We start from the raw sequence: 25,554 nt of genomic DNA, 5'->3' as shown, positions 1-25,554 counted from the left end.
TAAGAGGGCGATCCATCTTAAATTTTGATAAAGTGTTTTTGAGTAATTTTTATGGATACGTGACCAGGGTTTTGTAGGAACAGGCCAAGACTTTTAAGCTAAAGATTTCATTCCTAGATGACTTGATTTGACTTGATGGGCTACAACTCTTCGATGAACCCTCTCAATTCCTAGATATTCTCAATGAAATGGTTTCAAAATATCGCATATCAAAAAAATATCGCAACTATTGGAACACTGTACCAATAATTGTGGGTACACGGAAACAATATGGGAATGGAATATAAATTCTTGAAATCATGAATTTGTCAGATCATGAAATCATGATTTCATGAATATCGACAAAACGCATGATCATACTTTGAACACTCCGTTGCCAAGAAGCATGAACGGCTGAGAAGTAGCACGCTATACTCTCACCAAGTGGACTCGAATTCGAGCCCGGTATTGTTTTTTTTTCAATCCCAACAACCAAATCGTAACGCATTGGATGGATGAAATCGTGAATTATATTCATAGTGTATTTTCATAACATGAAAACACGATGGATTCACGAAATCATGGATCATTTTCTCATTTCAAGGATTATTACCCGTCTACCGTTTTGGGTATCAATTATGAAATCTGCTGCAATTAGAAAACATTTCGAATGAAATATAATTAACAAACTTTCATATGCAAACTAGGTAAGTGAAATGAAGAATAGACGTGGAGTGAACCAACAAATAGTAGTGAAACGTGATTAGTTCCTCCACTAGTATCTAGTATAGTGGCTCTCGGTTATGATTTACACATCTGTATCAGTCTTACTTTGATACTTCCAGAGCTATTGAATATTGTCTTACCTTCAAGTTCTATTTATATACCATATAATTATTGTGATCTATTTCAGAATTAGTCTTAAAACTAACTAATTGACAAATACAGACCTTCGAAAAAGACATCAACTAGCTCCGTCTTTTTTTAAATTTAGATGTAACGTGAAAAATGACATTTCATTAAGTTTATCTCAGTAAATCTGTTTCATTCACAATGAGGTTCCTAGAAAGGCTCAATTGTCAATTTAGAATAATTAGTTCTGCTGTCTAATGAGTGTCGATCTCTGAAAAAATCTTGTAATCCCTTCATTCTCAACGCGTTATTTATTTATTTATTTTCTCCGTCTTCAGCTTGAGCTGAACAGATTGATATTTTTATAACTATTTTATAATAATTGCCTTATGCTATTTTTAAAACGGTCTCTACTGATATTGAAATCAAAAGAGGGTACATCGTTGAGCATAATAAAACATTTTTCCAACGGGTGATTTTGTCCAAACACAGTGCGATGCCGATTTGTAAAAAAGAGGGGACGTTGGCGGGAACGACGTGCGTTGGAACATAGAAGTTCGCTCGACATAGAAGATCTGGGCAGTCTATCCGGTTGTCAATTATATCGAAGGCGAACATCCTTTGAAGGAAAGATCGACTTTGGCGTAAAGTCTCAAGCTTTATTAACTGACATCGGTTTTCGTAGGGGGGCAAGTGAAACGGATCGTCTCATCGAGGTAATCTACGTAACGCGAAACGTATAAAAGAACGTTAGACTCTTTCGATTCGAGATGCATGGTATCCCGGGCAGGAGAAATTGGCTTAATAATACATGATTCTGTTATTGATACCATACTCTGTTATTAACTAGCCCTGCATAAGATGTAAAACACCAAAGGAATAATACCAAAAACTAATATGTACAATACTTAAGCCAAATGCATAACCAATTATTATTCGTTTGGTATTGAAATACCTAAGCATATTATGCCTCAAGTGTTCTGCATATAAGTTTTGGTATTATTTTTTGATGTTTTACCTCTTATGCAAGGCTACTTCATACCAATTTCTGTAAACGAGGTCGTCGCTCCTGCTCGGGATTCCTGATAAGCGAACAGTACAGTATTTTCATAACGTATGCATCGCGGAACTCCAGTACATTACGATGGATAAAACCCAGTACTGCTAAAGCTGTCGTTGTAATCCTGGTTACATGGACAACTGAAGCGCAATTCACTGTCTATTGACAACCCTAGATCCTCAATAGTTTTTACGCGTTCCAAAGAAACACCGTTTGCCGCGTAGGAAAAGTTAAAAGGTGTCCGGCTCTTGCTGAAACTGATCACTTTGTATTTCAGAGCGTTTGATGTAGACCAACTTGTGACGGCGGCAATATCTTGCTGTAACGCCGCGCTGCCGACCAATGAATTTAATATGCGGTATATCTTCATATCATCAGCGTACATAATCCGATGTGAACTAAGTCGGAGGCACAAATCGTTGACGAGGAGTATGAATACTAGCGGGCCATAATGGCTACCTTGCGGCACCCCGGATGGAGTTACGAAATAGCTGGACATTGCAGATCTTATTTTAACGTAAGCATGTCTGTCTCGTAGGTAGTAGCGCAACCACTTTAGAAGCCAGACAGGGAATCCTAGTCTCTCAAGCTTTTGCAGTGTTAGTTCATGGGAAACTTTGTCGAAAGCTTGCAAAAAATCCACGTACTTGCTGTCCACTTGATTTATTTTTTTCGAACGAATCGACGTCATTAGATTCGTGGTTGTAAAACGATTCTTCACAAAACCGTGCTGATAATCCGAGATTAAAGGTCTAGCCGCAAAGTACATTTTATCATGAACCAGAAGTTCCAGTGTTTTGGCCAGGCAGCAAAGGATAGAAATAGGGCGATAATTTTCAACCTTCTGCAGACAATTTCCAATAGAGTTTAGTGCACGGGTGATGTCTGCTACAGTGAAAGTTGGACGTGGAAAACGGGTACCGCATGATGGTAGTGAATTTAAAAGTTCCGTGGAATGTGGCGGAGAGTTGGTGTTGTAGACGAATTTGAATCGACAGAGGCTTCGAAGTCATGATTCGCTTTGTCGCCAAAGCTCATTTCCAACGGTATCGATTCAGCACCTTTCCTATCTTTAGAAATCCGCCAATATGCTGACGACTTTGCTGTTACTTCCTCGTGGATTAGAGCAATATACTCACGGAAGGAAGCAGAGACGCAGCTGTTATATTCCGCTTCAAGTTCGCGAAAAGACACTCTGTTTCCTTCGGAACGATGACGCAGAAAACAGCGGAAGGACATTTCGTTTGTGTTGCAGCTCAGCATTCCACCATAGTTGGGTATTTGAATGGAGTGGACGCGCTGAGGCGTGTGTCTGCTTATCGTACTGAAAGTTACATCGTAGAAAGCGGTGCTCTACAGGTACTACAGGTGCTCTGGAAAATATCCTGCCAGTTTGAAGAGTTAATTATTAACGTAGGACTGCATTTTTATTTTAGATAAGGATATGAGGACAGAATTGGCCAGAGTTCTGCCAAATCGCACCAAGCGCCAATGAAAAATTTCCATTTTTTTGCCAAAGTTTTCGTGTAACAGTTTTTATAGATCGCGATTTGGCAGAACTCTGCCCAATTCTGACCTCATATGTACGCATGAATTGACATGAAATAATTACCGTTTTCGTTTTGCGAACAAAGTATCACAAATCAGTCAAAAAGCAGCTTAGTGCGGTTTGGCTAAACCCCGACCAATTAATAAAAATCTGACCGACAAGAAAAAATGATAGGTTTTCAATTGCAGATTTATCTTAGTTTCAAAATCACTATTGAAGTGCAATAATTTTCAATAGTAAACTATTGCTTTGTGCTCTTTTCTCACACACTATCTGTTCCAACAATCAGTCAATAATCTCTTAATTCCCTCCCCTCTTTTTCAATGTTTAATTTCGGAATTTATGGGTGGGGTTGATGTGTCAGGAAGAATGGTTTTTAACACATTTGGGGGGCAGAAATATATCTCCAGAGTTTGCAGAAATCGCTCTCAATAGATAACGAACAACGATAAAAGAAAGGCAAAAACTGTTCCGAATCAGCCCCCCAGGCAGCCCCCACAGAGAAGTGACGATTCTAGCTTTGCTATCGCTCTTTTTGTGTTGGGTACATCACAGCTGTGTAGAACAAGTTGAAATGCCGCGTTTGGAGCTTTTTAGAAGAAATTTATTATTAGGTTTAGGGTGAAATCAGGAGTGATTCAGTTTCATTCCAAATTTTCGACCACTATTCTAGTTTGAATCTGGAGCCAAATAGAACAAACTCGCTGGTTTCCCCAGCAGTGTTCTATTCATGTTTTTCAAATTTTCAATTAAATGAAATCATCATGTTGGCGCCAAGAAAGGCGCCGTAATTGCAATTTGGATTGATCCGTAGATAAAATGACGCATTCATACACCAAAACAATTGGAAAATATTTGAATCTCGTGATTCAATCGTGGTTCAAATCTGCAGAAAATAGAACGGAGCGTTATACCAGTTTTATTTTTTTGACATTTGACTGGTATAAAAAATGAATCTAGAACAGCTGCTGGGAAAATGAATGTTTCAGATTCATATTCAAACTGCCAGCCCCGAACGATTTGAATCACTGCTGATTTTACCCTTAGCCTCCCAAGTTTGTTATTTATCATGACAGCTTGCCAAAAAAAATCTCTCGCGGTATGCTACATATCGTATATGTATACAACGATGATAAATAAGAGACTTTCTCATTCTCTTTTGGATTTAATCCCTGCTGTTATAAAACCGATTTTGATACATTTTTAAACTAGGTAAAAATGCTTGAAAAAAGAAGATTTTTCGCAAGGTTGAAGACTTCACTAAAACTTGTTAGGTAGCACGTAAACAATCTACCAGAAAGTCGCTTTTTACGCTTTTAGGCATTTTTTAAGTCATATAGAAAATTAAAAATCACTATTCTGGACCGCATTTAGTGCCCAAATCCTTACTCTGACGCCAAAGTATGATTTTTTTAATTCTTAGAGGCTTCTGAAGAGCTGATTATTAGCTGACTCTGTTAGAAGCCGATAGGCTCAAGTTCTATTTTTCCACGTTTCTGTGAGTTCAGATAAAGGTGAGTCACAAGCGATGGTTTCGATCATTAGTTATTTGGTTTCGATCATGCTGGATTTTTAGCGCAACGTTTTTTTTTCTACAACCCTCCCTTACACGTTGTTGTTAAAGTTTCAATGGATGCGGAATGCGCTAGTAAGACTAACTTAATATTTTGTTACCGTTAAGTATATTAACAGATACTAGGACTGAAAGTCTCCTTAACAAAGACACAAAAAAAATATTCTAGGACAGACTGAGTAATTATAAGATTTTAAGCAACGTATTACACTCTATCCCATATTATTAGGTGCACCCCGTTTTTTAAGGATAATCTTTTTTTCGGTTGCACTAATTTTTGTTGTGGGGATTCGAGGGTTGAATTTAAAAATGTTGAGCAAAGTTTGGCTAGCTTACTTTATTTATTCAATGATTTAAAAATAATATGTGACTAGCTTTTTGAACCCGATACCATATTCCGGGCAAACACATATTTTTAAAGAAGGGATCACACCCACCATTTCCTTATTCCGGGCGAATGCCCACTTTAAAAGTGCAATCACATCCACCATCCAGAAGGAAGCACATTAATCATTGCTTTCCACTAGGCAAACTATGATGATAATTGGGGTAACAATTAGCATTGGTTTATACCCAGCAAGTGCATGCTTTCTATGAAAGGTTTTTCAGATGCTTTTCATAATCATCCCAAATGCCCTTCCATGGCAAAATGACAAATTATGCTAATGGCCTGCTTCATTCAGGATTATGCGATTTTCAGGGAAATGTCATATTCTAGGATATGTGTATCGGGAAGTATCATTTTCGGCAAATAATATTATTGTCGAGGATTTGCTTTTTTTAGCGATTCGGGTAATCGGTTTTCGGAGCATTGTACATTGTTAAAGAACCTCGGATGAACTAAACAATAGAAAATTTAAATTATGTCTAAAGGATTCAGAAGTCGTTTTCTAAACAATTTCCAGCCCCAATAACCTCCCGCATTAGAAAAGTCCCTCCCAGCCTCCCAGGTAGAGAAAGCGTGTTAAAAAGTTTGGTTCGAATCAACTCATGCGATAAAAACTTATACTAAACTCTCTCATTCATCTATTACACTCCCACCCAGTCTGAAATGGTCTTCCTTAGACAGAGAATATGGATTCCAAAGTTGATGGACATCGGTAAATGGGTTCAGAAGTTATACTGAATTGATCAACTCTTTTAAAACGACCTACCCGCATCCACTAAAATCGTTTCCTTAAGACAGGCAATATTTGATATAAATTTGGTTCAAATCAGTCATAGGGTTCAAGGCTTACATTGAGTTGATAAATAACACCTCCTGCACACCTTCCCCCTTCTCCAAAGAGCATCCCTTAATCCCCTATTCCGTGGTCTCCTCAAGATAAAGAATATGTGTTCCAAATTTGGTTGAAATCGGTCAATGGGCTCAGAAGTTATGCTGGAACATACATACAAACATATCTAGGAACTTTTTTCAAATAGGCGTAACTGTATTTGACCTTTGAAATTTGAAACGGCCTATTTTCTCTTAATTCTGCATATTTGGTACAACTGACGTTACTACTAGATCGGAATCTATTTTTCCTGTTGGGCACATAAGTTCACCGAAATAGTTTGAATGAAGAGCACAATCGCCGTTCCAAAAATCAAGGTCAGAATCAATTAGGCCCGTTTGAAAAAAGTTGCTAGATATATACAAACATACAAACATTCAAACATTAAGTTTTATATATATATAGAATAGAATAGAAATAGATAGATAGTTTGAAAAAAACTTCCAAAATGTCAATAAAATTTCCCCAATACAGCTCCGGTTTAAATCCTAAACATTCAAGTGGTGTAATTCTAATATTTTCTATGGTTTCTAATGAAGAAGGTCGTAAGGATGAACTATTTCTATTTTGAAAATATATGAAATCAAAGATGTAATTTGAGTTGAAACCCGGCGTTTGAAAGCAAGTGTGCTTGTAATAATAATAAAAAGGTGTATTAGCATACAAGTAAATTACATTTAAACGCGTTATATGATTAGAAAACCGATGATTATTAAGTTTTCAATGGTTTAGTTCTTTTATCTTACATGTAAATTTTTGAAAACAAAAAAAATGCATTTTTGTTAAGTGTACCTATTAATGTGGGACACCATGTTTCACGTATTTAAAAAAAATAGGTGAATAAAGAAGGGGAAAAGACGGCTTTGGCAGGTTTTGTTCTATTATTGTCAGGGGGGTTTTTGTCGATCGAATTTTATGAAATTTGATATGCAAAGAATGTTTAGGCCAAATTTGAGCATAATCGATCATAAAAAAACCCCTGACAATAATAGAACAAAACCTGCCAAAGCCGTCATTCCCCCTAGGCTGATATAGCTTTGCGAAAAAATGTCAATCCAATCCCATAAATCAACATAAAAAATGGTAAAGATCAGTGTTTATTGGACATAGTCGTAGAAAAACATAGCCACCAGCACATTTCAGAATTCAGCCTCTGGAATGCCTTGTTATTAAACGAGTTCGTACTATCCCATTTAATTCCACCACAAAATTGAAACTTTAGCGTATACGTATAGCGTATTTCGACCTCAACAGTAAAGGTGAGTAAAGCTTTCAGCTGCGATGCGATCATTTTCTTCAAGTCGAGTGAAATACGAGACACTGAAGACGACCTTACTGTTGAGGTCGAAATACGTATCTGGTCAAGCTACAATCAAGTGACAGAATTAAATGGGATAATATAAAATCTCGGGTACTTATTCAAAAGGACGTATGTGATTTTGTAAACAAAGATTCAAACGTCAATTTGTCCAATCTGATAACACTCCCACGCAAACCAACACCACCAACAGGTAGCCGAAGCCTCCCCCTATCTGTGTATGGTGATGGTTTGCGTGGGAGGGCTATCAGATCGGCCAAAACGACGTTTCAATCTTTGTTTACAAAATCACATACGTCCTTTTGAATAAGTACCCTAGAAATCATCTTATGAAAGGTGACGATATTCCACTAAAAGCTCAAAATAATTTTCTTTGAATTGAGTTATTGACAAACTACTAAATGACTGAATCATTAAATGATCGAAACCATCCTTGGTGAGCTCCAATTATTTTATAAACCAATTATCTATATGTAAATGATATTGTGAAACATTCATAGTCTATCACTGATGAAGTTCATAAATGCACGCAGCACATATAAAATCAATATCCATGCCAAGGAACAAATAAAATCCATAATCAAATTAAATTCATTGTGAGCTAGAACATGAACAAATTGAATCTATGTGCTGCTGCATATCTATATTATTTGTTGAAAATGTAAAATTAATGTCTATATTGTTATTGCCTGTATTCGCATAAACGTCTCATCTTTTCTGAGTGTCTTATTCATGTGGGACAGATATGCAATTACACGCGGTTTACGTTGGTACTAATTGTTTAGAAATTTTAATAAAAAGTTCAACATTATCAATAAGTTTTCAGTTCTTTGATTCAAATTATGTCACGACACATTCTTGACACCATATGTTGTGTGGTGCGCAGAAATGAAAACAAAATTCAGCTCCAACTCATGAGATGCACAAATTTCCCACTTGTTTTTTCCTGACCTACCTACACAAACCAACCTGCAGCCTATGTTCCATCCGCATCTATCTCTATATCCTGCTTTTGCCTATTCTTCCATCCAGTGAAGATACCGACAGATGGGACGTGCCAAGTGCCGACGCTTGAATGGCCATTGCCGCAGTAGAAGGAAGCCGAGAAGGATAACAGATAATTATTATACTCACTTGGAGAACGTCGCCTGGTAATCCTTAATTTCCTTCCGCGTAAATTCGTGGAATTCGGTGTAGACATTGACGACACGGTAAGTGTGCTTCACTTCTTCGCCATTTTCCAACGCATCGTTGATCTGCTGACGGCGGTTCAGGACCGAGAATAGTTCCGATTCTGCTGACATTTTCTTCCCACTACTGTTCTGTATTACGCCCTTTGTTATTTGTGATATCAATAGCAGCCACTCTTCTATATGGCTCCTTACTACTACCACACTCGAACGGAATCCGACAGGATAGAACTAGCTGTAGGCGTACTGCACGGCAGGATCACTTAACACAACCACCCTCTTTTTACCAATTGCGCGTTTTCCAATTTAAATTATTCGAATCAGTTTTTCTCAGACTGTCGAGGTTGGATGCAGTTCAATTGAATTGCATTCGACACATACACGATGGAGATGAACTTTGCTGACTTACTATTGTTGCACTTTTTTCTGTTTCCCCATGTATGTACGTACGCACCGATAGAGGTCACACGTTCATGTAGATATGCAAATGCTTCTAACAATCAGCCTGGTAAAACATTCGGATCAAAGGAAGCTGTGTTTTTATTTTACCCAAGGCTACTACAATTGATTGCTGGACCCGAGAGCGTTCGTAAGTGTTATGAATATGGGCATTGATTTGTTTGGAAGGACCCGACGCAAAGAGAACCACCCGTCTCCGTTGAAAGTAGAAGTAAAACTGAAATTTCAAACGATAGCCGACTCTTTAACGGCTTCTCCGTCTCTCATCGTTCACTGCTCGCGGTCATAATAAACATGCCTCATGCCTGCATTGCAAACGTAGTGCTCTCCCCACAGATACGCTCGAAAACAATCCGAAGTGGTTCTGTTCGATTTCATATAAATATTTTTTTAACAAATTTTACCCCGAAGGATTGATTGCCCAACTATTAATTATTTAAATAGACCAGTAAATTAGTGAACGATGAAAATTTACGAGTGTTATGTCTGTACATAGAGCAATAGAGCATAGCCACAAATAGTTAGGAATTTTAGGTACGAAGTTGTTGAAATGTTTATTTGAATAGTGGATAGCCTCTCGGCACAACTTTTTGAAAAAGGAAAACATAAAACATTAACTTTGTTTTTTTTTTAGCGTGCGTTATAGTTACTTTTATTATTATCGATGCTCCCTAGAGAGCTGGAATGAGAACATTGAATATAGCACGCTAGCGACAACGGAAACAAACGCATTGGTTTGAATCATAGATAGTAGTATCTATAATCTATATAGAATCCACTATCTATAGTTTGAATAATGAATCAAACAATCGATGATTCTGGATCGCCATGGATGACCAAAAGCGAGATTGACCTAAAAAATAATTTTAATTATTTGAAATTAAACAAGGTTTCCATTTATGAATATTTTCTCCAATTTTTATAATCAAAAGCTTTGATAGGAATTCATTAGTCACTGTTATACCTAGTGCTATTACTTCGTTTTCTACCTGACTTTTATCCGCCAATAAATTTGTTGTATGTACATTAAATAAAGTCCAAATTTCATCATGCGCATAAGCTATAAGCAAGCAGCTGCAAGTGCATAACTGCAGTTCAACTACCAACGTGTTCTTTTCACTACGAAAGGTCATGTTTGTTCTGCGTTATGCGCTCTTGCTTACCTATTCTCTCAAATAAATGTCTCTCAGTTCGCTCAGCACGCTAAAATGTTTTAATAAAATAACTCCCTGTGTTGTAATGTTCAATTGGAACTGATTAAACAGTTGTAGAAGTTTGATCACTTATTTTTCCCGAGCATAAAACCATAGATAAAATAAAACGTGATCAAAATGTTGAAGGTTGGTTCTCTAAAAATAACGTTATGTCTTTTACGTCTATAGAATTGAAGAAGAAGAAGAATTGATAGCACGTATTTTAAAATAATGAGCATTTATTGGTTTATGTTGGATCTTTAAAGCGTGTGCTGAACTTCTCTCTACTTCAAACATCTGTCTCAGAATTCTTAATAATTATATTGTTGACTGTTCCACCTGCCTGGATGCTGTATTAGTGCTTACGTTGTTATCATACCGTATACGGAGTTTGAAAAATACTTGAACCCCAAGAAACTAGAAGCTAGAAGCATGCTCTTGGAAGTAAATTTATTTATTTCAGCGCAAAGAAGGAAAAATAAAGCAAATTGTCTACATGTTCGTTAACGATGCATATGATTGCTATGCTCCAAAAGCCAGTTCAAGGTCGTATAAGTGCTATGTGTGTAATCACGTGTTTGGCAGCATACATGCTGGGGTACGACCTTGAGGAAGGGCAGCCACCATCACGCTTCCGTTGAATGTTGATGCGTAGATAGAAGATATCAAATTGACAATACATATTGTTACAAAGAAATGTTGAATAAATGCAAATCGTTAAAACATAGAAAATTATTTTAGCTTGATAAGGAAATTATTTTGAACTTTTAGTGGAATGTCTTTACTTGTCATAAGACGAGTTGTGTTGTACAATTCCATTTAATTTCACCTCTCGACCTCAACAGTAAGACATCTTCAGTGTATCGTACTTGACTCGACTTAGACGACCTTACTGTTGAGTTCTGGGTTGTTAATGATTCTCCAAGCTTCAGTAAAAGCTATTTTGATCTCATAAATCGTATTATGAATCAACGGTCTAAGACGAGTTTAGTACTTTCCATTTAATTCCACTACGTTTTTCTATCTTTTCTTCTTCTAATTGGCATTACATCCCCACACTGCACACTGGTTCAGGAGCCCCCAAAACGTGCGTTTTTTAGTTTTCGACCTGAAAACTACATTTTAGAGTCATGATGTCTTCAGAAGAGTTGAAGGATGTTTCTTGGGCTTTCTTTTGATAAGAAAATATCAATGATCTATCCACCTTGAAGGGCGGTATGAAATAAAAAATTTACGCAGATGTACAAAAGCAGTGGTTGTTCTCTGCAATGTTGTAAAGAATGTGAATTGGAACATCTTTTCTGAAGACACAATATTTGACAAACGGTTTTGTAAGGAATTAGAGCACGTTTTGTATGAATGACCCCCAAAAATCATATTTTGAGCATAACTTTTTTAGAAATGATTTTAGCACTATGTTTATTCTAGAAAGTTGTGCATAATGACAAAAAACATGTTTGTCTAGAAGACTACTTTGATCTATCTTGAAACCTGTCAAAGTTATTAAGGAATCTTTAGAAAAAATAGTCAATTTTCACATCAAAACACCGTGAAAAGCGGCAAGAAGCGGCAAGCCAAACAGCCACCATCTGAAAGATTCGGTTTTAAGCTACCGAATGCACAATGTTTTGTTTTGTTCCATCGTGTTCCACTATTGTTTTGAATCAAATTAAAATAGTCCTTAATGTACGTTTTTCAGTACAATTGTTACGTAAACAATGAATGGCTGTGGCTGATTTTCTACCCGTCGCTGCCACATCCAGGCGCTATCGTATATGCGCAAATAACCAGCATGAGTTAACCACCAGAAATTTGTATGGCGAAAGGCATCTAAGACGTGATTTCTCAAAAGTAGGAACTTTTCACGAAAAACTATTTGGTACCAGTTGTGTAGGAAGGTCGCCTATCAAATATTTTTTCGATTAAGGTGCTTAATTTTGAGAAATCCAATCTTAGATACCTTTCGCCATATTGATTTCGGAAAGTTAACTCTTAGTGTGCCGCTGTAAGCACGCTCGAAGCAGGCGATTCATTAAAAAGTGGCTAACATGATTAGTTATTTATTGCATGGTTACAATCTCGACAAATGACAGCCGTTTGTCTTAAATGTGGCTGTTTCATCTTGATGGAGATTGTTACTATGCAATAAATAACCAATCATGTTAGCCACTTTTTAATTGTTTACAGTTGTACTGAAAAACGTACATTAAGGACTATTTTAAGTTGATTCAAAACAATAGTGGAACACGACGGAACAAAACAAAACATTGTGCATTCGGTAGCTTAAAACCGAATCTTTCAGATGGTGGCTGTTTGGCTTGCCGCCTCTTGCCGCATTTCATGGTTAGAGTCCTATAAGAAGAGTAACGTCATGTGCCACGTTTGACAGGTCTCCTGCTCGTTTGGAACGCGCATTTGTATGGAACTGACAGACGATTCTGTTCCAATTCTGACACTTGACGACACTGTTATTATAGTCACTGTATTCATGGTGTGTTGATGTGAAAATTGACTATTTTTTCTAAAGATTCCTTAATAACTTTGACAGGTTTCAAGATAGATCAAAGTAGTCTTCTAGACAAACATGTTTTTTGTCATTACGCACAACTTTCTAAAATAAACCATAGTGCTAAAATCATTTTCTAAAAAGTTATGCTCAAAATATGATTTTTGGGGGTCAGTCATACAAAACGTGCTCTAATTCCTTACAAAACCGTTTGTCAAATATTGTGTCTTCAGAAAAGATGTTCCAATTCACATTCTTTATAACATTGCAGAGAACAACCACTGCTTTTGAACATCTGCGTAAATTTTTTATTCCTTACCGCCCTTCAAGGTGGATAGATCATTGATATTTTCTTATCAAAAGCAAGCCCAAGAAATATCCTTCAACTCTTCTGAAGACATCATGACTCTAAAATGTAGTTTTTAGGTCGAAAACTAAAAAACGCACGTTTTGGGGGCTTCTGAACCAGTGTGCACTGGGACAGAGCCGCCTCGCTGCTTAGTGTTCATTAAGCACTTCCACAGTTATTAACTGCGAGGTATCTAATCCAGGTTACCATTTTTGCTTTCGTATATCATGAGGCTAACACGATGATACTTTTATGCCCAGGGAAGTCTAGACAGTTTCCAATCCGACAATTGCCTAGACCGGCACCGGGAATCGAACCCAGCCACCCTCAGCATGGTCTTGCTTTGTAGCCGCGCGTCTTACCGCACGGCTAAGGAGGGCCCCAGGTTATCTTTACAGATACGTATTTTGACCTCAACTGTGAGGCCGTCTTCAATGTCTCGTACTTGACGAAAACAGTACTAAACTCGTCTTAAACAGTTGAAGACATTCCACTAAGAGAGCTCAAATATTTTTTCATATTATGTATGTTTATGATTACCGCTATAAATATGTTGCTCTACTTTTACATAACTTCCTGTCATTTTTGGTCACTTGTGATCAATATTTCCAAACTTTTTCCACTCACTGATATCATATAGCCATACGGCTCCCAAGTAGAACAAATCACATTGATTTGGTTGCAGCAACTTATATGTAATAGTCTTACATAGGTTATTAAATATCTTCTATGACAAGTGTAAAAGAACGTGAGGTGGCATGATCGTTTGAGAAACAGTAGGTTTGTCTAGCGTTTTTTTTTTATTCAGTAATAGCAGACCCGAGGAACTTCGCGTCGTCCAAAATTGATTTATTCTTTAACCTTTTGTCTGTGCTCTGGGGTCAATATGACCCCAGGCTACTTTGAAAAGCTGCCATTTTTTTATTTTTCAACCGATTTTTGTAATTTTTGGTAGTTTGGTAAAACTCGCCGAGATCTTTCCACTACGTGCAAATTTGCTTAAAAAATATTGAAAATAAACGCTACAGTCTAATTTTATTGAAAAACTTACGTTGTCTGTGCTCTGGGGTCATATTAACCCCAAATTGAAATTGTTATAACTTTTTGGTTGTTTGGTCAATTCCGGATTTTTGGGCTGTTTCGAAAGATAATTTAATCGTCTTTCAGAACTTTACCTAAGATTGACCACAGGTGGGCGGGGACCTCGCAATGAGGGGTTTTAGTAAAAAAAAAGGGTACGAAAACAGTGATATTTTTTATGCTTATTTTGCTTATATCTGAAAATCCTACCCATTTTAAACTGCACCTTTTCAAAAAGGTTATGAAGGAAGGCGTGTGCTTTGATTTTGTACATTGTAAATATTTTTACCGAGTGAATGATACCAAGATTAAAATGCGTCCACAATTTACGTTCTTGGCCATCCGAGAATTCCCTGGAGTTAAGGCCTTTGGGTCAGCCAGTCCGTTTCAAATATGGTACATGCTCTTAGTGATAAAATGAATAAAATGCGTTCACAGTATATGTTCTTAGCCATCCAAGAATTCCTTGGAGTTAAGGCCTTTGAGTCTATAAGCGTAACCAGAGATCAGCAAGCCTGTTTCAAATATTGTAGATACTCTTAGTGATACCGATATTTAAAAGCATTCACTGTATATGTTCTCGACCATCCAAGAAATCCCTGGAGTTAAGACCTTTGGGTCTACACGCGTAACCAAAGGTCAGCCAGTCCGTTTAAGATATGGTTCAAGCTCTTAGTGATAAAATGAATAAAATTCGTACACAGTCTATGTTCTCGACCTTCCGAGAATTCCCTGGAGTTAAGGCCTTTGAGTCTACACGGGTAACCAAAGGTCAGCCATTTTGTTTTAAATATGGGACATGCTCTTAGCAATACCAAGATTTAAATGCGTTCACAATATATGTTCTCGGCCATCCAATCATTCCCTGGAGTTAAGGCCTTTGGGTCTACACTCAAAATTAAAGGTCAGCTAGTCCGTTTGAAATATGGTACATGCTCCTAGTGTTAAAATGAATTAAATTCGTTCACAGTATATGATCTTTGCCATCCAAGAATTCCCTGGAATTAAGGCCTTTGAGTCTATAAGCGTAACCAGAGATCAGCAAGCCTGTTTCAAATATTGTAGATATTCTTAGTGATACCAAGATTTAAATGCGTTCACAGTATATGTTCTCGGCCATCAAGGAATCCCTGAAGTTAAGACCTTTAGGTCTACACGCGTAACCAAAGGTAAGCCATTCTATTTTAAATATGGCACATGCTCTGAGTGATACCAAGATTAAAATGCGTAGGCCTTCCAAGAATTCCCTAGAGTTAAGGCCTTTGGGTGGTAAAAAGTATAAAATGCGTTCACGGTATATGTTCTTGGCCATCCAAGAATTCCTTGGAGTGAAGGCCTTTGGCTCTACACACGCAACCAAAGATCAGCCAGTCTGTTTTAAATATGCTACATGCTCTTAGTGGTGAAAAGAATAAAATGCGTTCACGGTATATGTTCTTGGTCATCCAAGGGAGTTAAGGCCTTTGAATCTATGAGCGTAACCAAATTTGGTAGATACTCTTAGTGACACCTAGATTACAATGCGTTCACAGTATATGTTCTCGACCATCCAAGAAACCCCCAGAATGTTTTTCGCGTGTAGACTCAAAGCCCTGGAAAATGTATTGGAGGTAACCACTTTCCCTTTGATGGGACTCGAACCCATGTGTTCGAGTCCCATCGAAGGAAAGTGGTTACCTCCAATACATTTTCCAAATCAATATCTTCCACCTAACGTACATATTCAAATATGGGCTTTGAACAGTTTGACGTTTCACTTTGTTTTGTAACAGTGTGCCTATGCTCAAGTTCGTACAAGGTATTATTCAGAACTTTGTACTTGTGAAGCAGGGATGCCAGATTTGAAGACATGTCTTCAATTTGAAGACATTTGAATCTCTGTGAAGACATGTATTTCATGAAGACATTTTGAAGACTTTTCAAAATATTTGAAGACTTATCTTCTTATTTAAAGGTACTTGAAGACAATCAATAAGCTAGTGATGAACTTAATTTTAAAATTAAAAAATCACTTAAATAAAGGAGAAAAAAAACAATAAGCCAGTGAATAGAAAATATAATTTGAATACTAACTTATAAATTCTGCGACTTCTATATGCAGAGTATATAAATATTACAAAAGTTATACATAATAAGCTAATGTCCCGGGCATAAAATCTTGAACGCCAAAACACATTTACACTGGCCGGTTGATAAGGTTGATAACTGCAACACATTTTAGACGTCAAACGTACTTTTTTTATGCGTACTTTTTGTGTGCTGGTTCAAAAATTTACGATTGCAGCATTCGTTTAAATTTTCCTTGGAAGCGGTGGCGTTTTCGACGTGTCTGTTAAAAAGGACTTCGATCATTGCATCTGAACCATTGCGTTCTGAACCAACCGATCTTATTTAATCTAAACGGCAAAAAAGACAGAATTCTACAATGACTTGATTAAATCTATATTTAACTGTTGTACTAGAACCTTTTTTTTATTTCTTCATAATGCATCTGATCTTTTCGTATGGGCAAATAAAGGAATTCTTCCAAAATTTAAACGGGAGATTCGTATCAATTTCCACAAGATTTTGTCTAAGTTCTTGCGGGGGAATCATCTGTACTACCACAACGAATTCTTTTTCAGTTCCACAAGAAATTTGTCTAAATTTTCTTGGGATGTACTCCGGATTTATATATTTGAAATTTTAGGGATGTCTCTTCGGATTTTCCATATACCACATTTTCATAGAAAGTTCTAAATTTCAACAGGAAATTGTTTTAAATTTTCTCAGTAAATTTTCTTTAGTATCCATGATCGAAAATTCTTACGAACGTGGACAAGAAATTGAAATTGTTCTGGTGTTGGATGGCTATTTTTTACAATTGCCACGGTAAATAATTTGATGAATAAAATCAGAGAAATTTCATAAACAAATCCGCCAGAGTGTTTTTAAAGACTCAGTAGAAAGTTCAGGGAACACTCGTTACACTTTTTCATTGAATTCTTCCTTGAATTCCTTTGGTATATTTCCTAGAAATATCATTGGACACTTTTCCAGATTTTTATCTGGGAATCCTTCCAAGAATTTCTCCAGTAAATCCCTCTCTGGAATTATTTCTTAAATTCCTCCAGGAATTCGTCCGCCAATTCCTTCAGATATTTTTCAGAAAATTTCTCCAGAAATTCGTTTAGAAGTATTTCTAGAAGCTTCTCCATAAGTTCGTCCAGAAATTTCTCCGTAGGATCCTCGAAGAATTCCGTCGGAAATACCTCCAGTCGTTTCTCCAGTCGTTCCTCCACAAATTGTTTCTTTCACGACTTCCTCCACCGGTTCTTCCTGGAATGCCTCTCGAAACTCCTGCCGGCATTCGTTCGGAAATTCTTCCAAAAATCCCTTCGGAAGTTTCTCCAGGAATTCCTCTTGATGATTCTCCAAGTATGTTGCCGAAAGATTCTCCAATAGTACCTCTGAAATATACTCCGAAATTTCTCTGTTATTTCCTCCAGCAATTCTTTCGGAAATTCCTGCAGCAATACCTCAGGAAGTTCCTCCAAAAAGTTATCCAGAAGTTCCTCCGGAAGTTTCTTAAGAAATTTCTTCAGGAGCTCCACTGGAAATCCTTTCAGTAATTGCTCAGGAAAATCCTTCAGGAATTCTTAGGGAAAATCCTTCAGTAATTCCTCCAAAAAATCCCTCCTGAATTCCTCCTGAAAATTCTTCTGCAATTCCTCCACAAGTTCCATGCTAATGGAACTAGGATATCACCCGGAAGTTCCTTTAGATGTTCTAACAACCATTCCTCCGTACCTTTTAGGAGTTTCTTTAAGAATTCTTCCGAAAAATCCATCAGCCAAAAATTTCTTCAGAAAATCTTGTGGAAATTCTTCCGAATACCTTCAGGGAATTCTTAAAAAAGAAACTCAGAGGAATTCCACATGGAAATTCAGTTAGAAAAATCCGTTAGATTCATTAGAAAATCCAAGGGAAATTCACTGCCCTTATTCGTGAAGATTTGAAGGAATATTCTCTTGATTTCTAACAATTTGAGTGTTGATGCTACAAAAAACAAGGAGATGCTTGAAATTACAAACCTGTTGGATTTTGAAATTTCTCATTGATAATCGTAATTTTTATATTGAAGACATTTGAAGACATTTTTACTTGACTGTGAAGACATTTGAAAATATCCCCTGACATCCCTGTTGTGAAGTGAAAAAACTACATCAAAAATTATTTTGTGAACTTTTGTGCTGCCACCAAGTTCGGTTTGTGCTATCGTAGAACTTGATAGCAGAAGTTCGGAACAAGTTCCAAAGTAGCGTGGTGTGAACTATATAGTTCGGAATAATATTGAATTTTCAAGCTGATTAGAAGTTCGGTTAGTACTTGAACCAAACTTCTTTTTAGAAGCTCGGAGAAATACTTTAAGCAGCATGTCGTGAACTTGAAAGTTCAGATGAAGAGGAATAAGCAACTTTTTTTTGAACTTTCAAGTTCATTAATAGTATTAATTGAGAGTTAAGTTCGGTTTATGAACAATGGAGCTATATTCGAACTAAATGTGAACTTCTTAGTTCAATCCTCAAGTCTAATCTGAACTTGTAGTTGCTTGGGTATAGAAGATAGATCCTCTAGCCCAGCGGTTCTCAATCTTTTTCTTGAGAGGTACCCCTTCGAGCATTCATTGAGGTACCCCCATTGGGTGTAGTTATTATAGCTTGAACATGATGCTGGGTCATTAGGCCGAAGGCCATTAGGCTGAATGGTCAATAGGTCGAATGGTCATTAGGTCGAATGGCCATTAGGCCGAATGTGTACTGGGAAGTGAGAAGTCTAGATTGCTTTAAGAATAGGTCGTATGTGCAAAAGAGAGGCTCTCTTTCGCTCATAGATAAGCTAATTATGGATTTATTGTTTTTATTTCACTTCAACACGCTAGTCCAAGCTATTGTCTTTGAATATCTACCAAGAAACCCTAAGTAAACTTTAGTATCAAGTTGTAGTAATCGAAAGAGAAAGGAAGTAAGTAATGCGGAGTGAGGAAGAAGTAGAATGGAAGGAGAAAAAAGGAAAAAGGAGGAAGAAGTAAGAAAGAAGAAGGAAGAAGGAAGAAAGAAGATGGAAGGAAAAAGAAGGAAAAGGGCGAAGGAACAAGGAAGAAAGAATGAGGAAGAAGGAAGAAAAAAGAAATAAGAAAGAAGAAGAAAGAAGAAAAAAGGTAGAAAGAAGAGGGAAGAAGAAGGAAGAAATAAGAAAGAAGATGGCAAAACGAAGAAGGAAAAAGAAAGACAAAAGAAGGTAGAAGAGGAAGGAAGAAGAAAGAAGGAATAAGGAAGAAGGAAGAAAAAAGAAGCAAGAAGGGAGAAGGCAGAAGGAAGGAGGATGAAAGAAGAAGGGAGAAGAAAGGAGGAAGAAGGAAGAAGCGAAAAAAAAAGAAGGAAAAAGGAAGGAGGAAGGAATATAGAAGAAGGAATAAGGCAGAACGAAAAAGGCAGAAGGAAAAAGGAAGAAGGTGGAAGGAATAAGGCTGAGGGAAGGAGGAAGAAAGAAGAAGGAAGAAAAAGAAGGAAGAAGGTAGAAGGAAGAAAAAAGCGAAGAAGGAAAAATGAAGAAGAAAGAAGGAGGAAGAAAGTAGCAACAGAAATAAAGATGCAACAAGAAAGAAAGAAAAGGAAGAAGGAATAAAGAAGAAGGGAGAAAGAAGAAGGAAAAATGCAGAAAGAAGAAGTAAGGAAGGAGAAGAAATAAGTAACAAAGAAGAAGGAACCCAGCATGTACAAGATCGTATATCATAGTGAATAAGTGTACAAAGTGGAGGCCATATACGTACATTTTGCATGCAGTCAAATGGAGGCATGCACCTATATCGCCTCTACCTTGTACACTTATATGCTAGGATATGCGACTTTGTGTTGGCTGGGAAGAGCGAAAAACAAAAAAAAGGAAGAGGAATTAAAAAGAAGACATATAGAAGAAGGAAGATGCAACAAGGGATAAGGAAGAAGGGGTGAAGTGAAAAAAGAACTTCTCATTTTCACTTTTGTTTCTTTTCTCTAATTCGGTCTAATGACCATTCGGCCTAATGACCATTCGGCCTAATGACCATTCGGCCTAATGACCTTCGGCCTAATGACCATTCGGCCTAATCGCCTGACACCGTGCATTTTCCACTCAACATTTTTTTACTCCTGGGTCAGTATAGCAGTAGATCGTTGGCTAAGACAAACTACAAAAGACGGAAACTCGAATAGCAAAATTGTAAGTGTTCAAGAGCAAAAACGATTTATTTTAACGGGAATTGCAATGAAAAAGCAGATGAAGTTCTGCAGAAGATATAAACATTGTCTTAAAAAGTTGTTGTCGTTCATAAGTTTAAAAAGTATACGCTTTCTTTTCCAAAGGATGCATTTTCCCGGCATAACACAAGGAAGAATAAAGTGTGGTTCCTATCTCAATGTATGCATTATTCAGTTCAAGGTAAGGGAAGATATAATTCCTTCTTTCAAAGGATGCATTTTCTCGGTGAAGGCAAGAGAGTATATAATTCATTTGTTCAATCAAGGCATTTGCTCGGTTTGAGGCAAGGGAAGATATGATCCCTTCTTTCAAAGGATGATTTGTTTGCCATCGCCATTCCGGTCGTTCACGCTAACTTTCATCTTCTCAGTGTCTCTATTCTTCTCACGGATATTTTACTCAGTTTCCGCCAATAGCGGGACCACCGCTATTAAATAAAATGAATAAAATTTCCGTGGGATAAAAAGAGAAGGCAATACAATTTTACTCAGCCACTGTGTAGTTGAAAGTTTGAGTGCTGCATTCTTTGTCGGTCGTTCGTAAATTGTTTTCGTTTCTGCAACAAATCAACTAAAGGCTTCGTGATCGGCGCTTGTGCTACAGTTTTCCGTTCGTTATTACACAGGAAAAAAAAAACCCCATAAATTGCAGAAATTTGTCATGACCGGAATTATTTTAACAGAATCATCTAAATGAAAGCAGCTCCAGAACACAATTTGGAGATCTTACAACATATCATATGCCCAGATTAGAGACGTAAGCGAAAGACAAATGCTTGGAGGACATAAGTGGATTGTTACCACGGCTGGGGATATTATGGAAGTTATTGTTGATTCGGTAGACCATTTGATTTAAACTCATCTCAAGATCTTACTACATCTCATATGCCTGGATTTGAGACGCAAGTGAAAGAAAAATACTCGGATGACATAATTGGGTTGATACCGCGGCTGGGGAAATTATGAAAGCCTTGGTGGGTTCAGCAGACCATTTGATTCAAACTTTAGGACGATTTGGAGATCTTACTACATCTCATATGTCTAGATTTGAGACGCAAGTGAAAGAAACATACTCAAGTCATAATTGGGTCGATACCGATGCTAAGAACATCATGGAAGCCTTGGATGATTCGGCAGACCATTTGATACTTACTCCAGGACAATTTGGAGATCCTAAAAAAACTCATATGCCTATATTTAAAATCCAAGTGAAGGATATAATTCAGCTGATACTAAGGCATGGGACATCATGGAAGCCTTGGTTGATTCGGTAAACTATTTGATTGAAACTCCAGGACAACTTGGAAATCTTAGAACATCTCATATGCCTGGATTTGAGACGCAAACAAAAGACATATACTCGGAGGACATAATTGGGTTGTTACCACGGCCACGGCCTGGATCTCGTATGCCTGGACTTGAGATGCAAGTGAAAGAAAAATACTCGGAGGACATAATTGAATTGATACCGCGGCTGGGGACACCTTGGAAGCCATTGTTGATTCGGTAGATCATTCGATTCAAACTCAAGGACAATTTGGAGACCTTACAACATTTTATACGTCCAGGAGTTAAAAAAATTATTTTGAGCTTTTTAGTGGAATGTCTTCACTCGTCATAAGACGAGTTTGTACAATCCCATTTAATTCCACCACTTAATTGTACCTTGACAGATACGTATTTTGACCTCAACAGTAAGGCCGTCTTCAGTGTCTCGTACTTGACTCGACTCAAGTCGAGAAGGTTTAAGACTGAAGTGAAAAACATATACTCGGAGAACATAATTGGGTTGTTACCGCGGCTGAGGACATCATGTAAGCCATGGTTGATTCGGCAGACCATTTGATTCAAACTTCAGGACGATTTGGAGATCTTGCTACATCTCATATGTCTGGATTTCTGACGCAAATGAGAGACAAATATTCGGAGGACATAATTGGGTTGATACCGTGGCTGGGGACATCATGGAAGCCTCAGTTGATTCGGTAGACCATTTGATTCAAACTCCAGAACAATTTGGAGACCTTACAACATCGCATATGCCTGGACTTGAGACGCAAGTGAAAGACAAATACTTGGAGGACATAATTGGGTTGTTACCGCGGCTGATCACATCAGGAAAGACTTGGTTGATTAGGTAGACCATTTGATGACTAGGAGAGAGTTTTAACTTGAATTAGTAAATTCAAAGAGGCTACCTTGTCACTTGTCACCTGTAATATCACCTCACGACGCGAAACTTAATCGGATTACTCCTGTCTCTTCCACAATCCAGATCAAAGTGATCGAGTCAAAGTCAAGTATCGCATTTCCCCCTCCTAACGATCGAAGTTCAGGAAGCAATTGATCTATTCGGATTGCAACCTATCATTGTTGGGATTTTCCCCAGGTGGATGGTCATTACCCGACCCGGTCACGTAATCACACGCGCTCGCCACATGGTCGGGCACGTTGATCAAGAACGTTCTGAGCGTTCTGCGAGCATGAGGGATATCATAGTTAAAAGAGCTTTTAAAAAGACGCGGTGTACTGGAATGGCATTATTTTATAAATTTATAAATTTATTTACAGGAAAATTAAACTATTATATAATTACATGAAATCAAATTACTTTGTTATAAATATTTACAAGACTGTAACGGACCGAATGGCCGTTACAATACCCAACCAACATGTCTAGTTTTATAACACTCTTGAAGACCATAATTTAGCCTACAAGTGTGCCTTAAAACCATTATAAAACCAAAAAGTTACTAGGGTAGTCAGTTTGATACGGCGGCCAACTATATTCGATCGAAGCGTTTTGCGGAGACCAAAGTACGTACGATTTCCTGTCGTGATGCGCCTCCGAATTTCTCTGCTGGTATCATTATCGGAGGTCACCGGTGAGCCCAAGTACACGAATTCTTCAACCACCTCGATTTCTTCTCCACCAATACAAACTCGTGGCGTGTTGCTTACGTTGTCTTCTCTTGAGCCTCTTCCTATCATGTAATTTGTCTTCGACGTGTTGATGATGTCCGTTTAGCTTCGCTTTTCAGTCTGATGTAGGCTTCCTCAATCTTCTCAAAGTTACGTGCCATGATATCCATGTCGTCGGTGAAGCCAAATAGCTGGAAGGACTTCGTGAAAATCGTACCACTCGTGTCCATCCCTGCCCTTCGTATTACCCCAAAGCGATGTTGAATAGCAGACACGAAAGACCATCACCTTGCCGTAACCCTCTGTGTAACACTACTAATCTAAGCAAAGTATCTTTCTCAACCCAACATACAAAATCTTATTTGCCAAAACCATTAAGACGGAGAATTACGAAAGTAAATAATTTATTTTCATCATTCAAGCTAATTGTAAACAAATGTAGATCATTCCCTGTTCTCATTATTATGACAAGATAGCTAGAAACACTTATGCGTCGTTTCTATCTATTTCTATTACTAACATCTAATGTTGATCAAATATTCGCTCCCTTTGTTTACGTGTACCTAGCGAGGTCACCAAGTACAAGGGAAACCCACACTCCCCCGGTATCTTATCTAATCGGTTAACAGCGAGATACCAATCCAAGCTGGCCACATAAGTGAATAAAAATCTCCGGAATCGCATTAGTTAGAAAGTCACAATTCACCGTCCAAGTCAAGTCAAGTTATAATGCGCTCCGTTTCCGTAATTGCCATTGCGGTGTCCATGATCATCGTGGGACTGCTCTCGATGGAAGCCCAAGCCGACATCTACACAGAGATGGCGGCCTGTCCTTGCCCTTTGATCTACCAACCCGTCTGCGCCAGTGACAATGTTACCTACTCCAACGATTGTGTCCTGACCTGCGCTATGGCTACTCCAACCGGTACCAGACTATCGTTGAAGAAACTCCGAGATGGATCCTGCGACAATACAGAACTATGATTGATAAATAAATATGTGATCTAAGCCGTAAATGTCTCATTGTTTGTTCACTTGTTCCCCGTGCTTCAAAAGCTGCTCCTTGCTCTTTTTCTCGATTCGTTGTGAAACAAGTAGGTAAGTATGTGCATACTAATTCGATCGATTTCTGGCTTATCGCTCGCCTTCCGGCATGTGGTCGAACACTTGAAGCACTCTCGTCGCCGATAGACCATTTTGCGTCGGTGAGCGTTATCTTGGGTGATTTGATAACTGGGTGATTTCTAGATAGCTTCTAGGTTTGTTGAATTCATATAAAAATATTGCTGATCGATTTTAATGACTCAGTCATTGCAAAAAGCGCAGAACGTTTAGAACGATAACGAATAATGCGCCGTTCTGGAATATTTGTGGGTATTTTTGCCCTTTCACTGGTTCTGCTGATGGCGGAGGCTCGGAGTGACTCCCAGAGGGGAGTATGTGCGTGTCCGAGGATTTACATGCCGGTTTGCGGAAGCGATTTCAAGACCTACAACAATGACTGTCTTCTACGATGCGAAGCTGCCTCTGATTTGGGAAGAGCGAACAATCTAAGTAAAATTGCGGATCAACCATGCGACATTTTGGCAGATAACGTGGACGAAAATGTTCCTGTAGAATATTGAAAAAATGTGGAACCTTGAGTATTGATGTACAAAATATGTGAAACAATTGGTGAAATGTGATATGTTGTGAATGATATATTGGTGTCTATGTAACAGAAAAAAAACAAGTATAAAATTTTCAATATAACTTATTTACCTTTTGGAAAGAAAAACGATATCCGAAAGTGATTGTTATGGAAATTGACGACTACTATACAGTGTCCCATATAAAAACACTTCGCAACAGGCAGAAGGCATATCGAAACACAAGTTCTTCCGTCTTAAACCACCAATTTTTGGGTATCCGTAGATCTTTTAGAATTTTGATTACAAGTGGCTCTCAATCGGGGCAACAATCTGTTCTG

The 25,554-nt window shown here is 37.8% G+C and overlaps 2 protein-coding genes across 2 annotated transcripts in view; one reads left to right on the top strand and one right to left on the bottom strand.

The window, feature by feature from the left end:
• LOC134213877 (EF-hand domain-containing protein D2 homolog) overlaps positions 1-9,477 on the bottom strand; it is a 56,959-nt gene extending 47,482 nt beyond the window's left edge. The window contains exon 1 of the mRNA XM_062693317.1: positions 8,743-9,477. Within this exon, the coding sequence (XP_062549301.1) occupies positions 8,743-8,912 (170 nt within the window). The 5' untranslated portion in view covers positions 8,913-9,477. The remainder of the gene's footprint in view (positions 1-8,742) is intronic.
• Positions 9,478-24,254: 14,777 nt separating this feature from the next.
• On the top strand, positions 24,255-25,337 carry LOC134218342 (ovomucoid-like). The gene is given in 2 exon segments (XM_062697282.1): positions 24,255-24,567; positions 24,906-25,337. Coding segments are annotated over 2 exon segments (558 nt in total). The 5' UTR covers positions 24,255-24,314; the 3' UTR covers positions 25,211-25,337.
• The last annotated feature ends 217 nt before the right edge of the window (positions 25,338-25,554 follow it).

The sequence above is a fragment of the Armigeres subalbatus genome, chromosome 2 (genome assembly GCF_024139115.2).
Source record: "Armigeres subalbatus isolate Guangzhou_Male chromosome 2, GZ_Asu_2, whole genome shotgun sequence".
NCBI classification, from domain to species: Eukaryota; Metazoa; Arthropoda; class Insecta; order Diptera; family Culicidae; genus Armigeres; species Armigeres subalbatus.
The sequence above is the reverse complement of the archived record's forward strand: the minus strand, read 5'-3'. Positions and strand labels throughout refer to the sequence as shown.